We start from the raw sequence: 25,482 nt of genomic DNA, 5'->3' as shown, positions 1-25,482 counted from the left end.
TCAGGAGTGTCTATGCTGGAGAGACATTCCCTTAGCAGAGAAATGTTGTGGAAGTTTTCTTCATAAGAGTTCTAAAATATTAAATACATTTCTTCAAATGTTGTAAGATTGTTAAAGCAATTTCTCAACACTGATAAACAGTAACCACACAATGATTATGTTTAAAAGATCTCGGAATTACAGATGCCAGTTGCTGATTTTAAAAGGGTTAAATTTGATGAGATGTGGGAGTAACTGAATTAAATAAATTATCTTTTTTAATCAATGTCATTTTTATATTTGTTCACGAGTGCGGGGGTCACTGGCTCGGCCAGCATTTATTGCCCAACCCTAATTGCCCTTGAGAAGCTGGTGGTGAGCTGACTTCTTTGAATCGCTGCAGTCCATGCAGTGTAGGTATACCCTGAGTGATGTTAGGAAGGGTGTTCAGGGGTGCTCTCTGCCCCCCCCTCCCCTGCCATTTTCTTTCTTGGTCCAGCTCCCGGCACGTGTCACGCGGCCCTACGCCCCACCCTCCGATGTCCACCTTCATACATCCTTTTCCCATTGCATCACACCAACCACACCCTTGTCAGAAACCCTCCCCCTTCCCCCCCACTCTCGAACAAAACACCAACCCCTTCCACCACCCCCCCCCATGCCTGCCTCCTGACAACCCCCCACTTCACTCCCGCTAACTAGCTCACCCAGCTAGCATGGTGGCCCCCACCCAAGGTTTCCAACCTCTCTACCTCCCCCAGCTCCACTCCCTCTCCAACCATGCACCCCTGACGAGTAACAAAAGGTGCACCCACCCTCGATGTTCCACCATGCAAAAACCTGCCCTCCAAAAAAAAACCACCAAAGAAACTTTAAAAAAACACAAACTCCTCCAAAGTTCTATGTCTTCATTCTCCTCCTAGTGCATTGCCCCTCATAAACTCCTTCACCTCCTCTGGCATGCCGATATATATTTTTAAAAATAATCTTTATTGTCACAAGTAGACTTACATTAACACTGCAATGAAGTTACTGTGAAAAGCTCCTAGTCGCCACATTCCAGCGCCTGTTTGGGTACACAGAGGGAGAATTCAGAATGTCCAAATTACCTAACAAGCACGTCTTTCAGGACTTGTGGGAGGAAACCGGAGCACCCGGAGGAAACTCACACAGACACGGGGAGGACGTGCAGACTCCAAGTACTCTCGCTTCTGGAAAGTAACCCATAGGCAGGCCGGGTACAATATCCGAACTTCACCCCCCTTTTTAAAGAGGGTGGCCTTGACCCTGTAGAACCCAGCCCTCCTCTTCGCCAATTCTGCTCCCAGACCTTGGTACACCCACAGCTCATTCGCTTCCCAGGTACATTTCTTGGTCTACCTCGCCTTCGGAGAATCTTCTCCTTGTCCGCACCACCATCATCCCCGGCTGCGGCCCCCTCATCAGCAGCCTGTGCGCTCAGTCTACCTCCAGGGGCTGGTCAAAGGCCCCCTCCCCCATCAACTTCTACAGCATCTTAGCCACGTACACGCCGGGCTCCACACCTTCAATGCCTTTGGGCATCCCCACGATCCTAAGGTTTTGTCTTCTGGAGCGAACCTCCACCTTCTTCTTCACCCCCTTTTGGGTCTCCTGCATCACCCCCACCTCAGCCACCAACAAGGCCAACAGCTTCTCATCCTCGTGCTCCCCCACCACCTCCTCCACTTTCTGGATCGCCCGGTGCAGAAAAATGCCAACTTTAAAATTCTTGTAATTCTCTTTAAATCCTTCTATGGCATTAAACTCCCTACCACTGTAACATCCTCTGGCCCTGCAACCCTGCGAGAGTGCTGTGTGCCTCTAATTCTGGAATCTTGCACTTTCCTGATTTTAATTCCCACACCATAACCATCCGTGCCTTCAGCTGCCTGGGCTCTAAGCTGAGGAATTCTTAACCATTCTGCTTCTTCATCTCTCTTTACTCCTTTAAGGTATCCATAAAACCTATCTTTTTGATCAACTTTTGATCATCTGCCCTCGTAGTCGTGATAATGGCCGGAATTCTCCGGCCGTTGTGATTCATCCTTCCTGCCGGCAACGCACACTCTCCCCAGGTTACCCGGAGTCTTGGAGTGTTTTCAGTGGGAAGTCCCATTAACAAGCAGCGGGAGTATAGAACTCCGCCGCCAGCGAACAGTACACCACTGAGAAACACGCAGCTGGGGAACCGGAGAGTACAGTCCAATGTCACTGGACTAGTAACCCAAAGCCCCTGGCTATTGCATGTGGGATATCGTTCAAATCCTACCATGCCAGCTGGTTGAATTTAAGCTCCATTAATTAATAAAAATCTGGAATTGAAAGCTAGTCTTAGTAATGGTGATCATGAATCTACCATTGATTGTTGTAAAAACCCATCTGGTTCACTAATGTCCTTTAAGGAAGGAAATCTCCCATTCTTAGCTGGTCTGACCTACATGTGACCCCAGACCTGCAGTAATTTGGTTGACCTTTGAAATTATTTAGCAAGGAACTCCAGTTTTATCAAACTGCTACAGAAAAGTCAAAGAGGAATAAACTTAGATGAACCACCAGGCATTGACTTGACAATGGAAACATCTATGACACAAACACCCTTGTCCACCTTGCAAAGTCCTCACTAACATTTGGGGGCTTGTGCCACAATTGGGGGATCTGTCTCGCCCACTAGCCAAGCAACAGTCTGACATAGCCATACTCACAGAATCATACCTTTCAGACAATGGCTGGGGTTTCTGGTCCTGCCCCAGCGGGATCCCAAAGTAGGATCCCCCAGCGGGATCCCCTCCAGCGGATGCGACAAACCAGCCAAAAGTCTTCATCGGGACCGGAAGATCCCGCCGGCAGGAGGGATGGGAAAATTCCAGGTAATGCCCCAGCCGCCGCCCCCCCCCACGACCAACACCCTGGGAATTGCCATTGACCAGAAACTGAACTAGATCAGCCATATGAATACTGTGGCTCTAAGATCATTCAGAGACTTGGAATTATAATGTGACTCCCCAAAGCCTGTCCACCATATAGGCACAAGTGGATGGAATACTCTCCATTTGCCTTACACTTAATTAGCACCTCATATTCAGGGGAGAGAAGGTTACTGGCTGTTGACGATGGTTCACCAGGCTTGACTCGAGGGTACCGGTGTTCGATCTAAGGGTCACCAGGTAATTCTCTTCTGGTGTGGCTGGTGCATGGCTCAGCGGGTGAGCAGTTAGAGCAAGAGAGTTTCTGTGGTGCAGAGGGCAAAGGGGGCACTCTGCCCACCCAGTGGTCGATGGAGCCACTGGTAGAGTTCTTGAATAACAAGTTCGAGCAGCAGAGGAAAGAGGCCCTGGAAGACTTGGCCAAGGTGGTGGAGCCGCTGATATCTGGGATTGAGCGAGTTGAGCAGGGGCTGGAGTCCCAGAGCCAGGCGATCCAGAAAGTGGAGGAGGCGGTGGGGGAGCATGGGGAGCAGGTGGCTTTGTTGGTGGCAGTGTTGGGAGTGATGCGGGAAAGCCAGAAGAGCCTGAGGGAGAAGCTGGAGGATCTGGGGAACTGCTCCAGCAACAAAATGTGAGGATTGTCTGGATGCCTGAAGGCATCAAAGATGCGGAGACCACTGTGTATGTGGCGAGTATGCTGGAGAGGTTGATGGGGGAGGGGGCCTTTGATCGACCTCTCGAGGTGGACCGAGCGCACAGGGCGCTGAGGAGGAAGCTGCAGGTGGCGTAGCTGCCAAGGCGATGGCGGTGCGGCTGCATTGCTTTTTGGTAATGGATACGAAAAAGATCCTACATGGGCGAGGCAAATCAAGAAGTGAGTGAGCTGCGGGCCTACCAAGACGGAGTTGGTGAAGAGGAGGGCTGGGTTCAACCGGTTTAAAGCTGCCCTCTGTCATGTGAGAGTACCTTGAATAAATGGGTGTTCATCAAGTAGCTGTAGTGGATGTACCTTTAAGAAATGGGTGTTTGTCAAATAGCTGCAGTGATGTCAGAGTGTGGGTGGAGCTGGGCTGTCTGTCTGCTTTTACTTTCGTTTTTGAGCTGGCAGCTACAGTGTGTGTTTAGTTTTGTTTTCAGAGTTCGAGCTGCATCCAGCCAAACAAAGTGTAATTTTGATCTCTCTCTGCATGAAAGATCACTTGCTAATTTAAAAGTGATAACTACTCTCAGTAGAGAATTTAAACCTGCTGTCTTTGTTAAAGAGTGTATGTGTCTTGTGGATGTTGCTAGGCAAGATTAAGGGTTACTTATAGAGTACTGTATTATTTGGGGGAAGTATTTGAGTTGATAGTTGCTAAGATGTTTACTGTGTGTTTATAAAATGTTAACTGAATTCATATAATAAACATTGTTTTGTTTTTAAAATACTTTAGTTCTCTGTTGCATCACACCTGTGCTCCCCATAACCAAAATCTATTAAAAGTTGTGGGTCAAGTAAACTCCATGATACACTTTGGGGTTCTCTAAACCCTGGCCCATAATACCTCTTTGAGAAGGAGGTGAAGTTTGGAGTACTGTAACCGCCCACCTGTGGGTGACTTTCCAGAAACAGGAATTTAATTTTGACACGCCAGTGGAGACGACAAACGTTGAGGGACAATGGACTTGGAGAAGTGTGAGAACATTGAACTTTGGAGGATTTTTGTGTGCTTTTTAATGTGTCTGTGGGGGGGGGGGGGGGGGGGAGGAGTATTCTGGGGCAGTTCTTGACGGGGGAGCATTGACGGTGAGTGTGCCTTTTGTTACTCTTTGGGGGTTGACGGTTGGGCTGATTGGAGGGGGGGGCAGAGAACTGGAGGGAAGAGGAGAAGTTGGAGGCCTTGGGCAGGGGTCACCATGCTAGCTAGGCGGGCGTGAAGTGGGGGTTTGTCAGGAGGAGTTATTGGCGAAGGTGCTGGCATCGCAGATTGAGCTCTGTGCCGGGAGTGATAGGCAAGAATCAGATAGGTTTTGTGAAGAGAAGGCAGTTGTCGACGAAGTGTGGAGTCTACTCAATGTAATTGTGATGCTTTCGGAGGGTCAGGAGGTGGAGGTAATGGTGGCGATGGACGTGGAGAAGGCTTTTGATTGGGTGGAGAGGGCGTATTTGTTGGAGGTGTTGGGGCAATTGTGTTTGTGGATAGGGTCTGGTTGCTTATAAGGCGCCTGTTGCAAGCGTGTGGACAAACCGAATGAGCTCGGGGTACTTTGCCCACTCTCCCCATTGCTTTTCGCCTTGACGATAGAGCCGTTGGCAATGGAGCTTTGGGCGTTGAGGGATTGGAGACTGATTGAGCGGGGAGTGCCGAACACACGGTCTCGTTGTACGCGGACGACCTGTTATATATCTCGGGCCTGTGGGCAGCATTGGAGGTCTTATGGAGAATTTTGGGGAATTCGGCCACTTTTCGGGATATAAATTGAACATGTGAGAGAGTGAGGTGTTCCTGATTAATGCCAGAGGGCAGGAAAGGAGATTGGGGAGTTTCCGTTGAGGGCGATGGGGCGAGTTTCAGTTATTTGGGTATCCAGGTGTCGGGGGCTGGTCGCAGTTGCATAAACTGACCTTGGCTCGACTGGTGGAGCAGATCAAGGCAAAATTTAAGAGGTAGGATGTGCTCCTGCTATCGCTAGTAGGGAGAGTGCAGACAATGAAAATGACGGTGCTGCTTGGGTTTCTGTTGTGTTTCAGAACCTCCTTATATTTGTCCCCAAGTCGTTCTTTAGGAATGTCAATGGGCTGACCGTGGGTGCGGCGGGCTTTTTTGGATGGTGGGGTGGGGCAGGGGGGGGGGGGGGGGGTGCTGACGTTGACGTTGCTGAATGTGATAAGTTATTACTGGGCAGCAAACATTGCAATGGTGAGGAAACAGGCCATGAGAGAACGGTCAGTGTGGGGCCGGATGGAGGCGGCGTCGTGTAGGGGAAGTTTGAGGGCTTTGTTGTTGACGCCTTTACCATTCCCGCCAGCCAAGTGCTCGGCGAGCCCAGTGGTGGTCTGGGCTGTAAGAGTGTGGGGGCAGTGGAGGCAGCATTTAGGGCTGGGAAGTGCCTCGGTGTGGGCACCGATCTGCAATGACCATAGGTTTACGCTGACGGGGCTGGGTGTGAGGTTTAGGGGGTGGTGGCAGGCGGGGATTGAACACTTTGGGGACTTGTTTACAGGGGGCAAATCTGCGGGGCTGGAGGACCTGGACGAAGTGTATGAGTTACCCAGGGGGAATGGCTTTACAGCGCGAGGACCCCGGTTCGATCCTGGCTCTGGGTCACTGTCTGTGTGGAGTTTGCACATTCTCCCCGTGGATCTCACCCCCACAACCCAAAGATGTGCAGAGTAAGTGGATTGGCCATGCTAATTTGCCCCTTAATTGGAATTCTTTTGTAAAAACAACAGAAAATATGCTGATTAGGCTCAGCGACTGGAAAAAACAACAAGCAAAATGATTGTTAGGAAAGGACAACAAGGGAACAAACGCCAACAGGACTGGGGGAAAGGCTAGATGAAAAGCTAGGGAGAAAGTCTTACCCTTACCATACTGCTTTGAACATATGAAAGGTCCAGACAAGGACAACTTCACCTAAGACCCCCAACGATGACAATAGATTGACAGGGTAGATGCTCAGAGGATGTTTCCCTTTATGGAGAGTCTAGGACCAGGGGAATTTAAAAGGAGATGAGGAGAAATTGTTTCACTCAGACGGTCTTTAATCTGCGGAATTTGTTTCCCCAGACAGCAGTGGAGGCTGGGTCATTAATTTTTTTTTTTATTCATTTATGGGACGTGGGCATGTCAGCATTTATTGCCCATCCCTAATTGCCCTTGAGGGGGCAGTTAAAAGTCAACCACATTGCTGTGGGTCTGGAGTCACATGGAGGCCAGACCAGGTAAGGATGGCAGATTTCCTTCCTTAAAGGGCATTAGTGAACCAGATGGGTTCTTACAACAATCAACAATGGCCTCATGGTCATCATTAGACTTTTAATTCCTGTTTTTTAAATTGAATTCAAATTCCACCATCTGCCCTGGTGGGATTCGAACCCATGTCCCTAGAGCATTACCCTGGGTTTCTGGATTACTAGTCCAGTGACAATACAAGTACTCCACTGCCTCCCCACAACTTACCTATGGTTGTGGTTGGTGCACCTTGACTTCCCAAAGTCTTTTGGTAAAGTTCGCTATGAAATTTCAAAGCGGTGTTGATTCAGGGTAAACCACGAGAATGGATAATAAACTAGTTGAAGGGTCGGAAACAAGTACTGGTCAGAAGAGATGTGCCATTGTTTGGGGAGAGTGGGTATGCAGACTGCGATACACAAAACTCACATAGTTACACTGCAAATACATTGTACAAAGTCAAAATTAGCATCTTTGTTTTCATTATGATCACTTCCCCATGCTTATTATAATATAGTGGGTTTATATGTACAGTAATTCCCTTCTATGGGAAAGAAAGATATTTGAATCATAGAGTGTTTTTTGTTTGGCATGCCAATAGAAAGTATTGGCTTCACTGGCCATGATAATGCTGTTGTTTAGTGGTAGCATATTGAGAGTAATGTTTACTCAAACATGCTGCTTCCTATTCTAGATACACAAAACTGTCGTATTTATCCAGTGTCAGTCATATCAGCGGAAGCTCCTGGGAGATTTGATCTGTTTACTGTTTCCTTCCTGCAGGGTGATATGGCACAAGAACGAGACATGCAAGTAGCGGTAACTGGCAAATTGAGAAAGCACTTTAATCCAGTAGCAAAGCAGAGCAATAGTACTGCGGGCGTCAGTGTTATAATGGTGAGTCGATTGAACAAAAATAAATCTTATCTCAATCAAGAACACACCAACCAAAATTTTAATGTGTTTCAACAGTTTCCTGACTAACCTTTTCTCTGTGACCCTCCGAAACCTTGATCAAAGGATGCTCCATCATGCTGCACCTCTGTTGAGTTGCAAGGCGATGCCTGTGATTTCCCACACTTCAGTCCACTGGGGGACTAATTATGCGATCCTAATGCAGTCACTGCTTCTAGAGTGTGCCTGCCACTGGATCAACACTTAAAAAACATTCTTAGAAGGAGAAAATGTCCAGCTGGAGGAAGAAGTGAAAAGTAAATTACACTTTTTTGGGGAATGAAAATTCTGTCCTTTTCTCTTTTTTTTTGTGCCCTTACTTCCCTTTCCCAATAGCTTTTTCTATTTCGGCCTCACCATTTCCTTTCCCTCTCTGGCTCTACTTCATCTTCCTCTTCCCCTCTCTCACTTCCTCTTTCTACATGTTCAGTTATCCCCGCTGCTCATTTCAAGGGACTTCTAGATGGGGTTAGGTGAAATAAGGTGGGAGGAAGCTTGTGTGGATCATAAACACCAGTACAGAACAATTGGGCCGAATGGTCTGTTCCTGCATTGTACATCCTCTGTAATTCACTTTGCTCTATAATTTCCCCCCTCCTCATCATCATCATTCTTCATCTCTCCCCACTGCCCCCCCCCCCCCCCCCCCCCCCCCCGCATCATCTTCTCCCTCTCTCTGTCCTCCTTTCTCCCCTCTCCTGCTTCCTCCCTTGAAGGGAGTGGATTGTAAAGTTGGGCGAGGTTTAAAAACCATGACAATCTAATCTTGCCAGCTTTCTGCCCGGCGTTTAAGTTAAAATTACTTCCTCAAGATTTCCGGAACAAAGACAGGGAAATGTATGGAGCTGCAACAGCCACAGGTGAGTGGGATGTAGGCTACACATGGCGGTAGATCATATTCCAAATACAAATAGCTTAGTGTATTCCACTGGAGTTAAAACAAGACTGTCCATGCACACTTTCTGTGTATTGCTGGCAGTATATGAAACAACTAAATTTTAGATTTATTTGTTTAATTCTGGGCTCAGCCTCACTATATTAAGGATTCTGGACCCGATGAAGTCTCATGGCTTTGGGTTAAACATGGGCAAGGAAAGCTCTTGCTGATTACTACCCACTGTCCACCATCAGCTGATGAATCAGTACTCCTCCATATTGAACACCAATTGGAGGAAGCACTGAGGGTGGCAAGGGTGCAGATTACGCTCTGGGTTGGGGACTTCAATGTCCAACACCAAGAGTGGCTCGGTGGTACCACTACAGACCGAGCTGGCTGAGTCCTAAAGGACATAGCTGCTAGACTGGGACTGCACAGATGGTAAGGGAACCAACAAGAGGGATAAACATACTTGGCCTCAACCTCACCAACATGCCTGCTGCAGATGCATCTGTCCATGACAGTATTGGTAGAAGTGACCACCACACAGTCCTTGTGGAAACAAAGTCCCATCTTCACATTGAGGATACCCTCCATTGTGTTGTGTGGCACTACCACCGTGCTAAATGGGATTGACTTCAAACAGATCTAGCAACCCAGGATTGGGTATCCATGAAGCGCTGTGGGCCATGAGCAGCTGCAGAATTGTACTCAATCACAATCTGCAACCTCATGGCCAAATATCCCCCACTCTGCCATTATCACCAAGCCAGGTGATCAACCCTGGTTCAATGAAGAGCGCAGGTCGTCTGTCATGCCAGGAGCAGCAACAGGCATACCTAAAAATGTGGTGTCAACCTGGTGAAGCTACACACAGGACTACTTGTGTGGCAAACAGCATAAGCAACAAGTAATAGACAGAGCGAAGCAATTCCACAATTAATGCATCAGATCTAAGCTCTGCAGTCCTGCCACATCCAGCTCCTGAATGGTGGTGAACAATTAAACAACTCACTGGAGGAGGCTCAATTAAGTAGCTCTTTCAGACCACTTTTGACAATTCACATCTCAACATAGTAAAATTGTTGATTCCCAAATTTCTTTCTCCGTCAGTCTGGCCTCAATAAAAGTTGAGATGGATTTGCACGTAAAAAGAAGTTATTTATTTAGCTTGCAAGCTTGATTCATCTTACAGAAACATAAGAGACATCCAGTCTCCTACACTCCAGAAAGCGAATGAACAAAAAGACAAAGGGATCTCTGCAAATCAATTCAAATGGTATCAAGTTTCACATACTCGACGCCCATAGGTCAGCCTATATCCCTCCTGACCTGTTTGATCTATTCTGATTGGCTCACTTCCAATGCCTTTCTCTGGCCCCTATCAATGCAGCATCACTCTCATAGACACACCTCTTCCTGCTTTTTCCATGCGGTCTCAATCCCTTTGTCTCTATCTGCCAGAATCAAAGTGGCTTATTTCTACATTACATTAACTAGTGTCTCTAAAGTAACTATTTTATATCACATTTGTCAAAATTTATCTTTCCTTTAAAGTGAGTTTTAACAGCCCGGTAACAAGTAAATATGGGTCCATAATCGCAAACTCTTATGCAATTGTTATTCACTAAGACAGGCTGATGATTGAAAATTAGAGTCTGATAGTACAGTGTTGCAGTGACTGATTCTTTTTGGAGGTTGGATTTGTGGCCAATCAGTTGACCCAGGGCAGGGGAAGCTTTTCTTCTCACTTCACTCCTCACCCGACACTGAGAGCTTGGGGGCTGGACCTTCTTGGAGACCCCCCCCCCCTGCCCCAGCCCACACTAGCCAGCAAATAATCCTGCTCAATCTTCCCGGAGGAAGCCTCCAAAATGGCCACCTGCACAAGCCAGGAGGCGGGCTCGAAATGCTGGCAGTCCAATCAGAGAGCCGGCAGCTCTGGAGCCTTGGTTGACCCACTGGCAGACACAAGTCAGGGGACTGTGAGGGTGCATCAACATGGCTGCCCCCAGAGGTGTTTGTGAAATTTCAAAGTTGTGAGCACCAAAGCTGTTAGAAACCCCTCCAGAGGAATCGTTCGGGTCACACATGCAACCTTTCACATCTGCAGCCCCTTCCTTGGGGGATGGAGGCTCTGATTCTGATGATCCCTCAGCTTGTTGTAGGGAGGCCACCTCCACTGAGATGGAAACCTCCACTTTCAGCAGGTTGGTTGCTCCAATGGTGACAGAATGTTGGCATGGCAGCGAAATCACCTGAACTAGTGTTATTGGCTGCCCACTTCTGCGGAGTGAGCATCCGCCCCATTTCCCAGACCATGCTGGGGTAAGTCCTTGACGGGGCGACTGCATCTGGGAGCTTCTCTTCCCTCCCCCTGCCCAAGCCAATCAGCATGGGGCTGAGAAAATTCAGCCCTTGGTGCTGAAAGTACGATCATGCTCCATTCAACAAAAGCTTATGTTTGTGTAGTTTCTCCTCATGCACAGAAAGGAATCTTAGAGTGCGTTACACAATAGAAGGTTACAAGTCAGCCTCCGGCAGATGAAAAGTCAGAGATAGTCGAAAGCAGAGCTGTAAAAGAGTTTCTGGTAGCATTTGCACGCAGAGAAGGGAATCGAAAGGTGGTGGGATTTGGGAAGGGAGTTCTAGAATCCATGGGTAGGTATAGGCTGTAAAATACGGAATAACCCAGTGTCAGAGGAGTAGAGGACAGCTGCATGCCATCCAGCCCACAGCCCTCATTTCTCATCTGAATGACTCAACAAAAAGTATAAATGAGGGGGAAAAGTGTGTTTCCTCCATATTTTCCCCACATCATTTAACAAATCGAGCATCTTGTTCTGTAGACAAACATGTTGGGATAGAATTTCCACAGGATTTCTCCCGGCCTCGCTTACCTCATTACTTTAGTGCAAGATCATCAGGAGCCCTTCTTAAATAGCATGAAGCAACTGTTCATCCAACCAGCCATCCAAAGTTACAGAGAGGGTTACAGGGAGGTCAGGAAAGTTGCTGCAGGAATTCCAGGCAATAGAATCTAGGAATGATGGTGAGTAATAATAATCACTTATTGTCACAAGTAGGCTTCAATGAAGTTACTGTGAAAAGCCCCTAGCCGCCACATTCCGGTGCTGTTCGGGGAGGCCGGTATGGGAATTGAACCCGCACTGCTATTCTTGTTCTGCATTACAAGCCAGCTGTTTAGCCCACTGTGCTAAACCAGCCTATTTGCTTAGTGTGTGGGGAGGGGGCGTGCCTACATCAGCTGAGTGAGGGAGAGATAGAATCAGTGCTACTGATTAACTGGTAGAATGGGGCATCATTTATTTTCGATGGTATTTTTGAGATTGATAGTTTTGCAAGAGTGCCATGCATCACTGTTTTTAAAAAGACAGGCATCAGCCCTATTTTTGATTATCTAGATGTTGCAAGAAGTGCAGTGCAATGATTAATATCCTTTATGGACAGTAGAAGATTTTGAGGTAGGTCTGATCTGGGAATTGATGGAACTAGAAGGGGTAATGATGTTTTTCTATCAGGTGCTGCATCAGCAGGGAATCAAGAGATTGAAGATGTGGATAAATGATGGCACAAACATATTGTTTATTAACTTTTTTGAAATCCACTGCTGTACCATCGTACTGATTCATTTTAGGCCTTATTCCAGCATGAAAAAAGCAGCCACACGGATCTTGTCGGCTCCAATGATAGGGCTTGGTATCCTAACCAAGTGGCTCCACATTCAGGCATGGAACTAGTGCACTGCAACTTGGGCAGCAAGACAAAACCCTGGAGAGACATGATTGGCTATTGTCAAAATCTCTCCCCAGAGAGTCATAGGTAAACACTGAAGTCAGGAATGGAAGTGCCTTCTCTATTTACTGAGGAACCAAGGCACAGGATCAGAAGACCCAATCATGGTTCATCTGAATGGACTCTAAATAGAAAATATACTTGAAGTCACCATACCTCTTGTATTCCTTAGTTATTTTTCCATCAGGGAGGCACGGTGGCACAATGGTTAGCACTGTTGCCTCACAGCGCCAGGGCCCCGGTTCAATTCCGACCCTGGGTGACTGTGTGGAGTTTGCACTTTCTCCCAATGTCTGCATGGGTTTCCTAAGGGTGTCCAGTTTACTCACACAGTCCAAGGCTGCACAGGTTAGGTGGATTGGCCATGCTGAATTGCCCCTTGTGTCCAAAGATTAGGTGGGGTTACAGGGATAGAGCAGGGTAGTGGGCTTGGGAAGGGTGCTCCTTCAGAGGGTTGGTGCAGACTCGATGGGCCGTATGGCCTCATTCTACAATGTCGGGATTCTCTGATTCTAAGTTCTGGTTTCCACTGGCTGCTTCCACTGGTTTCCTGACAGTTCAAAATATTCACCATGCTTTGTGTTCAAGTAATTGTATCTAGCCCACCTGAACTTCAGCTGTTGTGTTGTAGTTTGTGATTGTGCCAAAAATATTATTGACTTTTGACTTGACCCATTAGATTTTTTTTACACACTTCAGTGGGGTCTCCTCTGAGTCATCCTTACCCCAGTGGCAGCATCCCCAGTGAGCAGAGTTCCTGCAGAGCTCTGGTGCTTAATTAAAGGTGTCTATATTGTGCATCCTCTCCAACTCTAAAATACCCCCCACTGTAGTGAGCAGAAGGAGACACAGTGGATCCAGGTCAGTTCTTTGCACAAATTCACTGCTGCCTGGAATTTTATTTTGAAACTGTTGATGAGACAGCCTAAGCTCTCTTTACTACATCACATGTGGTGCTTGTAACAGCATTTAGATTATAACCACTGTGTCATTTAACCCCCATCAGAGAGGCAACTTCCAATCACGTCTGTTTGAATTGAATTGGTTCACAGGTGCCAGAAATGTAAGGTGCAAAGACCCACCATATCACCTAGTCTCTCCTCCCCCCCCCCCCCCCCCCAGGCCCCACCCTACCTTTCCTGGTTTCAGTCACCTTCCCACCAGCAATGCAGCTTCCCTCCTGTGTTTAGTAACCTGTAGACGTGTGAAGGAGAAAGGACATGTGATAGGAGGAGGATACAAGAAATGAGTGAATAATGCTACTTATTTATTTTGATCCTTCCAGTACCTCATCCGAACATTCAGGGTGCAATTCACCCAGAAAATGACTAGGGGATGCGAACTTCAAACTCGGTGGGCATCGGGGCATACCCTGCTATGGGGTCACTGAGGGCCACCTGCCTTTAGCTCTTCCCCCCCCCCCTCTATCCTTTCAGACTCCCCCTTCACCCCCTTCATGGCACCACTTCAACCCCCCCCCCCACACCACCCTTTATACCCCCCTCCAGGTCACCTTCAGGCACTGCCACTTGGCACTGCCAACCTGGCACTTGACTCAATCAACCTGGCACCATGGAATTGCCAATCTGGCACCCGGCTATGGATCCAGGTTGGCACTGCCCAAGTGCCAGGGCACAGCCCTGTCCCCAACCATCCGCGGGCCATCAATGGCGTCCGAGACCCCCGGAGTGGCCATTCCGCTTGTGGAGGCCAGTACTGATCGTCGCCTGAGTGAGGCCTCGCCGGTGCGGCTAGTGACTCCTGGGAGCTGGGAGACTGCGGCCTCAAACTGGCTGCACATATTTAAATGAACCTAAAGCTCATTTAGGTATGATTATCTGGATCACGTCCAGCTCGGGTGTGATCCAGATCGCGCCAGCGTAGCGTGTCAGGTGATTCGCGATCGGCCGCCTGACACCAAGCCCATTGGGTCTCTCCTGCGTTGCTCCTGGTGCAACGTGATCAGTGCCAGGCGCAACACGATGGGAAAATCGCCCCCACAGTCTTCACATGCAAACCGAGCTATTCACTCAAACCGGGCATCATCTCCAAACCGAATACTGCAGTGCCCTCAGTCAGCACTCGTACACAAGAACGCCCAGCAGGTGCAGGTGCTACTGGATAGTGATCAGAAGCAACAGCCCTGGATGAATTTCCACTCCCCAGCAGTAAAGCCAGTTTGTCTATTACTGCAGTGTCTGAGGGTAACTTTCTTCACCTAGACTTGATATCAAGCCTGAATCGTTCTGGTCTGTACAGAGCGGTTAAATGTTTGTCTAGAGTAAAGTCTTGATCTCCAGTGGGTGAAATTACTGAATGTTATACAAGATGATGGCCACATTCCCACACTGATGAAGTCAGTGTAGCTCATTAATGAACTGATTTTCACCCTCTGATTTAATCAATGCAACGCAACATATCATAGATTATCATAGAATTTACAGTGCAGAACGAGGCCATTCGGCCAGATCTCGGCTTATTTGAAAACAGGATAACCATGCGTTCACCTCCAGCTGCCATATGATGAAGCTTATTCACTCCATGGCTTGGTTTTTCCTCCACCATCTCATTCAAGCTCAAACCTGATACTAAATATTTGCTCATGGGATGTGGGTGTCTCTGGCTGGGCCAGCAGTTATTGCCCACCCCTGAGGGCATATACATGGCTGCGGGGTCTGAAGTCACACGTGGGCCAGACCAGGTAAGGACAACCGATTTCCCTAAAGGACATTAATGAGCAAGATGGGTTTTTACGACAATGGACAATGATTTCATGGTCATCGTTAGACTTTTAATTCCAGATTTTTTTATTGAATTCATATTTCACCATCTGCCATGGGGGGTTTCGAACCCCGGTCCACAGAGCATGACTCTGGGTCTCTGGATTGTTAGTCCAGCGACAATACCACTGCCTCTCCATAGATATTCCTCTGTAGACTGTGTCATCCTCACCACTTGCCTTCCCGCCTATTTTTGTGTCATCTGCAAACTTAGCAATAGTATATTCACTTCCCTTGTCCAATACATTCATATATATATTGTAAGTAATTGTGGCCCCAGCACTGATCCGTTTGGCACTCCACTATTTACAGATTGCCATCCTGAAAACTCCCCTCTTATCAAAGCTCTCTGTCTTCTGTCAGTTAGCCTTCTGTCAGTCTTTCCATGCTTATATACTACTCCCAACACCATGGGCTCTTATCTTATTAAGGAGTCTTTTGTGTGGTACCTTATCAAATGCTTTTTGGAAATCTAAGTGTATTACATTTACTGGTTCCCCCTCATCTCTCCTGCTGTTACCACCTCAAACAATTCTAATATATTTATCAGGCATCATTTCCCTTTCATGAAGCCATGCTGACTCTGCTTGCTTATATTATGCATTTCTAAATGCTCTGCTATTACATCCTTTATGATGGACTCTTAACATTTTCCCAATGATAGATGTTAGACTAGCTAGCCTATAGTAACCAGTTTTTTTGTCTCTCTCCCTTTTTGAATAAATGTGTTACATTGGCAGTTTTCCAATCCGCTGGGGCTTTTCTAGAATTTAAGGGTTCTTGGAAGATTACCGTCAGTGCACCCAATATCTCTGTAGCTACTTCCTTTAATATCCTGGGATGCAACGCATCAGGTCCTTTAACCCCATTACTTTCCCTGGTACTTTTTTTTGAGTGATTGTTATTGTATTTATTTCCTCCCCATACTTTTGCCTCTTGATTAATCTAGTATTTTTGGAACGCTATTAGTGGCTGGAATTCTCCCATCATTACAATTCACTTTTCCTGCTGGGCGTGCATCCCCACAAGCGGGTTTCCCGGCAGCATGAGGTGGTTACAATGGGAAATCCCATTGACAAGTGACGGGAAGATAGAATCCCGTCACCAGCAAACGGTGCCTGGCCAAGAAACACACGGCTGGGGACAGGAGAATTCTGCCCATTGTCTTCTACAAACGCAAAGTATTTGTTTAACTTCTCTGCAATTTCCTGATTCCCATTATTATTTCCCCAGTCTCATTCTGTAAGGGGCCTATGTTCACTTTGGTCTTTCTCTTTTTTATATACTGAAAGAAGCTCTCACTGTCGTTTTTCTATTATTTGCTAGTTTACCCTCATAGTTGATCTTCTCCATCTTTATTATTTTTTGTTCATCTTTTGTTGGTTTTTAAAACTTTCCCAATCCTCAGGCTTCCCACTCACCTTTGCCACATTGTATGCTTCTTCTTTCAGTTCAATACTATAATTAACTTTCTTGGTTAGCCATGGCTGATTTATCCCTTCCTAGAATCCTTCTTCCTCACTGGGATGTATCTGTACACCAAAGTGGCAGTGGTCCTGTACACCAAAGTGTCAGTGCACTTCAAGAATTTCTTGATTCAAACTCTTGCAGGAGCCTCAGTTTGACAAGGAACTCTGGACTTCATTCTAAATAGTAACAATGGAGGGGCAAGGATACTTGCAGGGGGGAAAGGGGTGCAGTTTGGGCAGAGAAGAGGGCAGGTAAATTTGCCTGAGTACATCTCTAAGTGGGAAGAGACAGAGCAGTATCACTAGGATGAGGTGCCAGAGAGCTGCCAATATCCTTGCACGAGCCACTAGCACCAGGAAAGGAGAAACTGCAATAACAGATTTAGTATTTTACGTTTAAACATTTGGTTCCTGGAACTCCCAAATCAGCCCCGCATTCGCTTGAAACATTAACAGTCAAAACCACCATCTGCTCTACCATTTTATGATCACGCAACACAGGCTGAGGAATTATAGTGTTGTTTTTTTTCCTCCGAGGAAGTAAGATATGCCACTGGCAAAACAGCTCAACTATGACAGAGGAAAACCATGGGTTCTTGAACTGCCACCATCTGGTGGGTAATACAAAACTCTTGAGCTTTTGCCACTTGTCCTTGTCAATAATTTGTACTAAACAGAGCTGCACTATACAGACTAATGGAATGTTACTATGCTTTGCAGTTTTGTACATTGATAGAGTATGTGCACACACTCCATTTCAATTGGAGGCTGCCCAGACTGGATTTGATTTGCGTGCTAACCAGCATTTACTTTTGAAAATGGCCTTGATGTTTGTTTTGTTTTTGTATGTTTCACTTTTTTTGACAGTTTGAAGTATAAGAGGGAGAGGGTGAGCTCCAATCCTCATACTGAGACACTGGATAAACCTGGAACAAGCCAATGGTGTAGAACACAGTGCCCTCACAGGGGAACCCTTCACTAACTCACGGCCGGTCCAAATTTGCATGGCCTGTTGCCTTGTGCCTCTCAGCTCTTTTCTAAGCTTTCCCAACTCACACAAAGGCAGGACTTTTCATGGTGTGGATTCAGGCTGATGCTGCTGTTTATGGGAGAACACATACCTTTCTTTTCTGTTGCTTGTACTGGATTAAGTTCACCTCAGACTCACTCAAGAATCCAACATTTCTGGACTGCTGATTATTTGACAGGAACTTCAGAAAAATCTACTGCTTAATAGACCTTATGTGAACTCTTGATTTGAAAGGCCAAAATCATACTTCATAACTGTATGTGGACAAGAATTGGTTTTAAGATAAGCGTCGGTGTTAAAATTCTTCAGAAATAATAGAAGAAGACAAGAACTTCCGAAAAAGGAAGACAACCTGAAATTATATCAAATGGGCAGAGTGGTCTTTGAGTGCCATCTGGTGTTAGCAAAGCTGAATTGCAACAGATGCTCTGTCAAAAACTTTGCTAAACATTCTTTGCTCTCCACTAAATCTACGATCCTTTTTCCTTAAATGTTTAATTTAGCCCGGATTGTTAGAGTGTTTTTTGCATTATGTATTATGTTCATGTGAATGGTCGGTTCTATAGGATATGATGTGATCAAAGTGTTCTTTTTATTAATTACAGGATTATCTGTTAGCTAGCAAAAACAATTCCACTCCACCCTTATTAAAGCACAGTTCTTGGGAGCCAAGTATTTTGCATGTTGCAGCAGGGTACAAGCTGTAATAATTGTCCTATAGTACAGCCATACAGCAGAGTCTGATATTTGGGGAAGGGCTACTCCATGCCGTATCACTTTAAATATTTTAAGCTGCTGCCTGTTTCCAAAAACAGACCTTCTAAAAAGATTTGTGCAAGTAATTGGCATGATGTAATTACAAAAATTAGCAGATGACAGGAATTAGGCAAACTCCCACATCAGTGTCACCACCAGTAGTAGAACTGTGTTAAGTATTCAGTGAAGTGGCTGAATTAGAATCCATGATTGGCAGGCAGTAATATTTCTAAAACTGCCCTCACAGTGGAATCAATGAACGGATTTGAAAACCCATTTGCAGCCACATTTGTGGTGTTTCTTTAAGATCTTCAAATATAAATGTGTCTGAAATGTGACTAGTCTCTCTCTCTCACTCTGTGCCTGTGCCACTTCCCATCCACCTTTGGCCCACATCTGCATTGCTTCTCTCTGTTTTGATGCAAGCCAATGGCAAATACTAACTGCATCAGCACTGCTCATGTTTCTGCTGCACGCAACACTGCTTCTTTTTAAAAACAATTGCAAATGTAGGGAAAAAGAAGAAACAATTTGTTTGGAATTACTCTCATTTGCCCTGCATGCTTCCCCATTCAACCTATTTAACATTGATTTGCAAATGTTTTTTGACAAAGTGAGTGAACCCTGTTCTCTATTTTTGGCTTTGGAGATGTGTAATGGAACAACATTGTGCAAGGAGGTCTGTATTATTTAGGAATCAAACTAACCCGAGATTCAGAACAGCATGAAATCGAGAGCAGTGTGACAATCATTTAAGATGTTCTTTGGTATTGTTTTAATCCATTCGCTCTTAGATATTAATAAGTGCCCCTATGACATGGAACGTCTATTCGATTTATGCTAAAAATAACGGCGCAAAGGTTTTACAGAGGCACCCGTATTCTAGAAACATCTGACAATCTGTTTTGGTTCATTTATAGAGACAGAAAGCAAGGACATGTTCCATTAAAATGCATCATTGCATCATTTGCATTTGATGTAATTGTGGTGAAAATGACGCATCGGTGCTACAAGTTGCAATCCGCAAATTAACAAATATTGTTGAATATTCTTCACGGAAACCGTACCCCTATGGCAACCATGCAAAACATTAATATAAATGAAATGAGAAACTGTAATCCAACATACAGTTATAATGAATGTTAGATTCTTATAGTAAGGTTATGAGGTGGAATGATTTGTAGCTGCACTTTCCCAATGTATGATCATGCACTAGGAATTCATTTTATTGTTACCTGCAGCAATAATAATTCCACATACAAAGATCCATGGAAAGCTGTGTGAAAAATAATCACTTTATTTTGTGTATTGAAGTATCTTAGCATTGTGGCTTGGACTGTCGGGCCTGAGGAAGAATTCAAAGAGCTCTATGACTCCCCTTACTCCTTCCCTCACTCACATGCCACAAACAGTGGATAACCAGGAAGAAATGACTCCCTCGGAGAGAGTTTTGTATGGAGTCAGCTGGTGTTAGTCTTTGTGGAATTGTTCAAAGTGATTGTTAGGTTTTGTGTCCCCTTCTGCAGTTATTGTGATCAAACAGTTACAGAACCATGTGTCAGTCAAACAAATCAATTTCTGTCTCTTTCTGAAATGCTTAAAAGGTTTGCTTTGTACAATTTCTTTACACCACAGTTTAAGTCTATATTTGAACGCAAAATCCTTCCAGTCTACCATTGTGCCAATATTTTCAGTCAAGGGTGAAATTGGAAAAACAGACTTCAAATGCAATAAGCTTCCTTGAGAATGAAGATGGTTGAGCTGCCGTAACCAGTTAAAGGAGTCTTCAGGGCCATGCAGAAGAAAATTGACAGATGGTTTTCCATGGTTCTGCTGTTAGAAGTTCAGGCCTTAATGTTAAACCCTGTATCCATTTTACTTGGCACAGCCTATCTATAATGGCTAGGTCCTTGAATTTCAGTATATTCATTGCCCAAGAATTAAGATTCTTCGCAATCTCAGAAGAATAGAATATATATGTTTTCCCACAGAATAAGAGAAAGTGAGGACCATTTGCCAAATTGAAGCAAGAAGAAGAATGGACATTTTAGTCTTTGTGTGAATTGAAATATGTTTGACTACTATTGCAGAAGTTGGCTTTGGTCCTAAGACTGGATCATAGAATCCCTACAATGCAGAAGGAGGCCATTTGGCCCATTGAGTCTGCACCGGCCCTCCAAAAGAGCACCCTACCTAGGCCCACTCCCCAAATCTATCCCCGTAACCCCACCTAACCTGCACATCCTTGATCCTTGGATACTAAGGGAAAATTTAGCACGGCCAATCCACCTAGCCTGCACATCTTTGGACTGTGGGAGGAAACTGGAGCACCCGGAGGAAACTACACGGATGCAAATTCCACACAGACATCCACCCATGGTTGGAATTGAACCTGGGTGCCTGGTGCTGTGAGGCTGCAGTGCTAACCACTGTTCCACCGTGCTGCCCTGTACCTTTCCAGAAGAAGTCCTTTCTGGCTTCCCACAATCTCCAACATGTTATATGTAATAACAACAAATATAACCATTAGTTTGAAGTGTCCCAGCACTGGTCTTGATTCCCATATGCTGGACAGATTGTTCCACATTCCATGGACCTGGTCTTAAGAGCTATATAAACTGCTGACTGTAGACTCCTGACCAGCTATAATATAGAGAAACACTGGCATTTCACTGAGGTTTTCAGGAAGTATACCCTCTTTGCTCAAAGTGAAGAACGATTACATCGTAAAACATACTACAAATCCTTGGGTATGATGGAGAGCATATTTACCATATCTGGAGCCATAAGAATGAATGGTACCAATGCAATGGAACCCAGGGCGCGAAACCTTGCCTGCATATATTCAACCTTAATGAGCTTCCTGAATACAATAACAAGGATCAAACAATAGCAACAGCATTATTTTAACTTTGACGTTACATATGGTTCCTGATCCAATTGATTGCCATGAATATTGTACAATTTAGTGATGGACCCCATTATTTTTCTGGGTAATTAATGGGGTAATTTCTGCAAAGCAGTTGCTTCAAGTGCTGGTGTAGACCTGCCACGACAATCCAACCTTGAGCTTGTTAGCAAGTACTCAGCAGAGCATGGGTCATTTCAGACTCAATTCAAGTCTCAAAGAAGTTCTCCTGTATTTTTAAGTTATCACTGGTGTAAAGGCCATCAGTGGTAAGCGGGGTGATAGGGATGAAAAATGTAGTCACTATTTTCAAGTGAATCTTTGCCCCATATATCAAAGCTCCCACTTACCTTCCCTCCAGACAGATGAGTACAAGTCGAATATCCCTATCTGTAAATCTGAAAATCAAACATTCCACTTTAGCGCGGGAAGCCACGTTGTTTGTCTAGAGGGGGAAAATGCCCCTCTTATCCCAACTCCCAGTGTTATATTAGTTAGCTAATCCTCTATAGCATCTATCATATTACCCCCAACACCATAGGTTCTTATCTTAATAAGTAGCCTTTTGTTCATTCCCTCATCCATTGCCTTTTGGAAATCCAAGTATATTACATTTACTAGTTCCCCATTATAACGTTGTTTGACACTGTTTACCTAGCGATATTTGTGGTGAACATGTCAAAGAGAAATTTATTACAGGTATTCTGTATTTATTATTCAATGATACATCTTACTATGCCAGCCACATTATTTATTTTAGACAATAGCTAGCCTAGGCTATTGTAACATAAATTTGTATGTAATATGTGAAGACCAAACTTATTTGAAATCCAAGATGCAATTGACCCCAAAGGTTTTGGATAAAGGACATTTTGCTTGTATTCACCTTTGTCTTTCCGATGAGATATTAAACCAAGAGCACATCTACTCTCCCAGGTGGATGGTTGGCACTCTTTGCAGAAGAGTAGGGAAATTCTCTCTGCTTCATGACCAATATTTATCCTTCACCCAAGTATCAGAAATGATCTGATCATTGTCACATTACTGTTTGTGGGACCCGATTGTTGTGCTCAAATTATTGGCTGCAATGTTTGCTTACAATTCAGAGACTACATTTCAAAAGTACTTCATTAGTTACGAAGGGTCACGAAAGGGACAATAAAAGTGCAATTTTTCCTTTCTTTTTGTGGACTGGTAAGCAGCTAGGTAAATATGTGCAATCCTGGTGTTTTACCCGTTTTTGTAAATAGTTCTTATATGAACATAATTGCAAATATAAATCTGCCTCACATCCATTCATTATCAAAACTATTTTATCCCACTTATGCAACAACTTCAATTTATTCCCTGCCTCCCTCCTAAGACCATAAAATATAGCAGCAGAAGTCGGCCATTCGGCCACTCCACCATTCAATGAGATTATGACTGATCTGATGTGATAATCCTCAACTCCACTTTCCCTCCTTATCCCCATAACCCTCAATTCTCTTACTGATTGAAAATCTATCTATCTCAGCCATAAACATACTTAATGACCCCCTCCTTAACAGCTCTCTGCGGTAAAGAATTCTACAGATTCACCACCATCTGAAAAAAAATCCTCATCTCTGTCTTACATGGGCAACCCCTTTGAGATTATGCCCTCTAGAGGGGTCCTAGCCTCTCCCACAAGTGGAAACAACCTCTTAGCATCCACCCTATCAAGCCCCTGAGAAACCTTTTTGTCTCAATATAGGCTTTGCATTCTTCTTAACTCCAATGAATACAGGCCCAACCTACTCGACCTCTCCTCAGAAGAAAATCCCTCACGACCCAGGATCAACCTTGTGAACCTTCTCTAGACTGCCTCCAATACCAGTATATCTTTCCTTAGATAAGGGGACCAAAACTGTTCACAGTATTCACTGTGGTTGAACTAGTGTCTTGTATTGTTTTAGCAAGATTTCCCTATTTTTATACTCCATTCCCTTTGAAATAAAGGCCAACGTTCCATTTGCTTTCCCTGCTGAACTTTTTGTGATTTATGCACAAGGACTCCCAAATCCCTCTGTGCTGCAGTTTTCTACAGTCTTTCTCCATTTGGATAATATTCAGCTCCTTTATTCTTCCTACCCAAGTACATAACTTCACATCATCCTATATTATATTCCATCTGCCAAGCTTTTTGCCCTCTCACTTAACCTGTCTATATTCCTCTGAAGACTCTTTTTGTGTCATCCTCTTGCCTTCCCACCTATTTTTGTGTCATCTGGCAATAGTACATTCACTTCCCACGTCCAAGTTATTAATCTATATTGTGACTAATTGTGGCCTCAGCACTGATCCCTGTGGTACTTCACTACTTACAGATTTCCATCCTGAAAATGCCCCTCTTATCCCAACTCCCAGTGTTATATTAGTTAGCTAATCCTCTATAGCATCTACCATATTACCCCCAACACTTATCTTATCTTAATAAGTAACCTTTTGTTCATTCCCTCATCCATTGCCTTTTGGAAATCCAAGTATATTACATTTACTAGTTCCCCATTATCTATCCTGTTTTTTACCACTTGAAAAGATTCTAATAAGTTTGTCAGGCATGATTTCCCCTTCATGAAGCCATGCTGTCTCTGCTTGATCATATTATGTAGGCTGGATTCTTCCACCCGGCCTGCCGTAAGAACGCCATGGGCGAGACGCGGACAATGGAAAAGCCTATTGACCTCCACCGATATTCTCCAGTCACCCGGCAGACGCAGCCGGAGAATCCTGCCTTGTATTTCTAAATGCTCTGCTGTTACATGCTGCATAACGCATAGAATATCTACAGTGCAGAAGGGGGCCATTCAGTCCATCGAGCTTGAACCAACCCTTCAAAAGAACACTACCTAGGCCCACATTCCTGTCCTATCCCAGTAACCCCAATTAACCCGCACATCTTTGTGACACTACGGAAAATTTTATCATGGCTAATCCTCCTAACCAGCAAATCTTTGGACTGTGGGAGGAAACTGGAGCAACTGGAGGAAACCAATGTAGACACGGGGAGAATGTGCAAACTCCCCATAAACAATCACCCAAGGCAGGAATCGAACCTGGTGCAGTGAGGCAGCTGTACTAACCACCCTGCCACGCCCTAACATATAACTCTAACATTTAACTCTAACATTTTCCCAATGACAAATGCTAACTGACCTATAGTTACCCATTTATTGTCTCCCTTCCACTGCAGCAAGATTTTAATCAATGTCTATCACAAGAAAGCTTGATCTGCCGAGCTTTCCTATTCAGCATTTCATGTCTACTCAAGACCTTGTAATTCCCTTAGAATGACTTGAGCCATGTTCTTTTCTGTATAAAATTCTGCATTCCCATCACCCGGTTCTTCCCATGCCTGAGCAGGTAAACTTCCAATTCTCACAATCAAATCATTCCATAACATCATCCCAGCATAATCCTGCAGTCTTTTCCAGGCTTACGTCCTTGCCTGAACACACAATTCTTCTCATTGTGCTTCACTCCACCATTGCTGCCCTTTTTCGGTCACTAATGGCCTTCTCGGGATTGGTACAGATTGGTGAGTAATCATTTTTCTTCTTTGCTTTTATTTCCTTCCCTAGCTGGAAATGTAGTAATGTGTGTATTACACTGTTGTTATGCAGAGTCAGATGTTTACATATCCATGGTGGCAGCACTTGAGTGTAAGACTGCCCCGGTGTCTTCGTATGGTCAAAGTGATGTACACCTCTCAGTCCATTTCACTAATCAAATAGCTCATTAGTGTATCACCTATCTATCATCTAAGTTGTAAGAAACTGGTTTCATAATTTGCAACAAAGTCAAGCTACATTGAATTCAGCATGTTCCCCTTATAAGTCATACCATCTATAATCTGGAGTTTCAGAACTTTACAAGCTCACAAAGACTTTTCTTTAGTGCGCTCTTTCTCCTTATTTTGCAGTTCCAACTTAATCCCATAAGTCATATGCTCAGAGCATCAAGCCATTCTATATTTTGTATGCTCGCTCATTCTCTCTTTTCTTTTTCTTTT

The 25,482-nt window shown here is 44.9% G+C and overlaps 1 protein-coding gene across 5 annotated transcripts in view; it reads left to right on the top strand.

Moving 5' to 3' along the window:
- dclk2a (doublecortin-like kinase 2a) overlaps positions 1 to 25,482 on the top strand; it is a 528,903-nt gene that overhangs the window by 502,461 nt on the left and 960 nt on the right. For 2 of the 5 annotated variants that reach the window (XM_072496080.1, XM_072496079.1), the window contains one exon: positions 7,643 to 7,756. In XM_072496080.1, the coding sequence (XP_072352181.1) occupies positions 7,643 to 7,756 (114 nt within the window). Of the gene's footprint in view, positions 1 to 7,642; positions 7,757 to 17,292; positions 17,370 to 17,622; positions 18,880 to 19,461; positions 25,481 to 25,482 lie in introns of those variants that run through there. The other 3 variants (XM_072496083.1, XM_072496081.1, XM_072496084.1) reach the window with 3 other exon arrangements.

The sequence above is a fragment of the Scyliorhinus torazame genome, chromosome 3, assembly GCF_047496885.1.
Source record: "Scyliorhinus torazame isolate Kashiwa2021f chromosome 3, sScyTor2.1, whole genome shotgun sequence".
Classification (NCBI taxonomy): domain Eukaryota; kingdom Metazoa; phylum Chordata; class Chondrichthyes; order Carcharhiniformes; family Scyliorhinidae; genus Scyliorhinus; species Scyliorhinus torazame.
The sequence above is the reverse complement of the archived record's forward strand: the minus strand, read 5'-3'. Positions and strand labels throughout refer to the sequence as shown.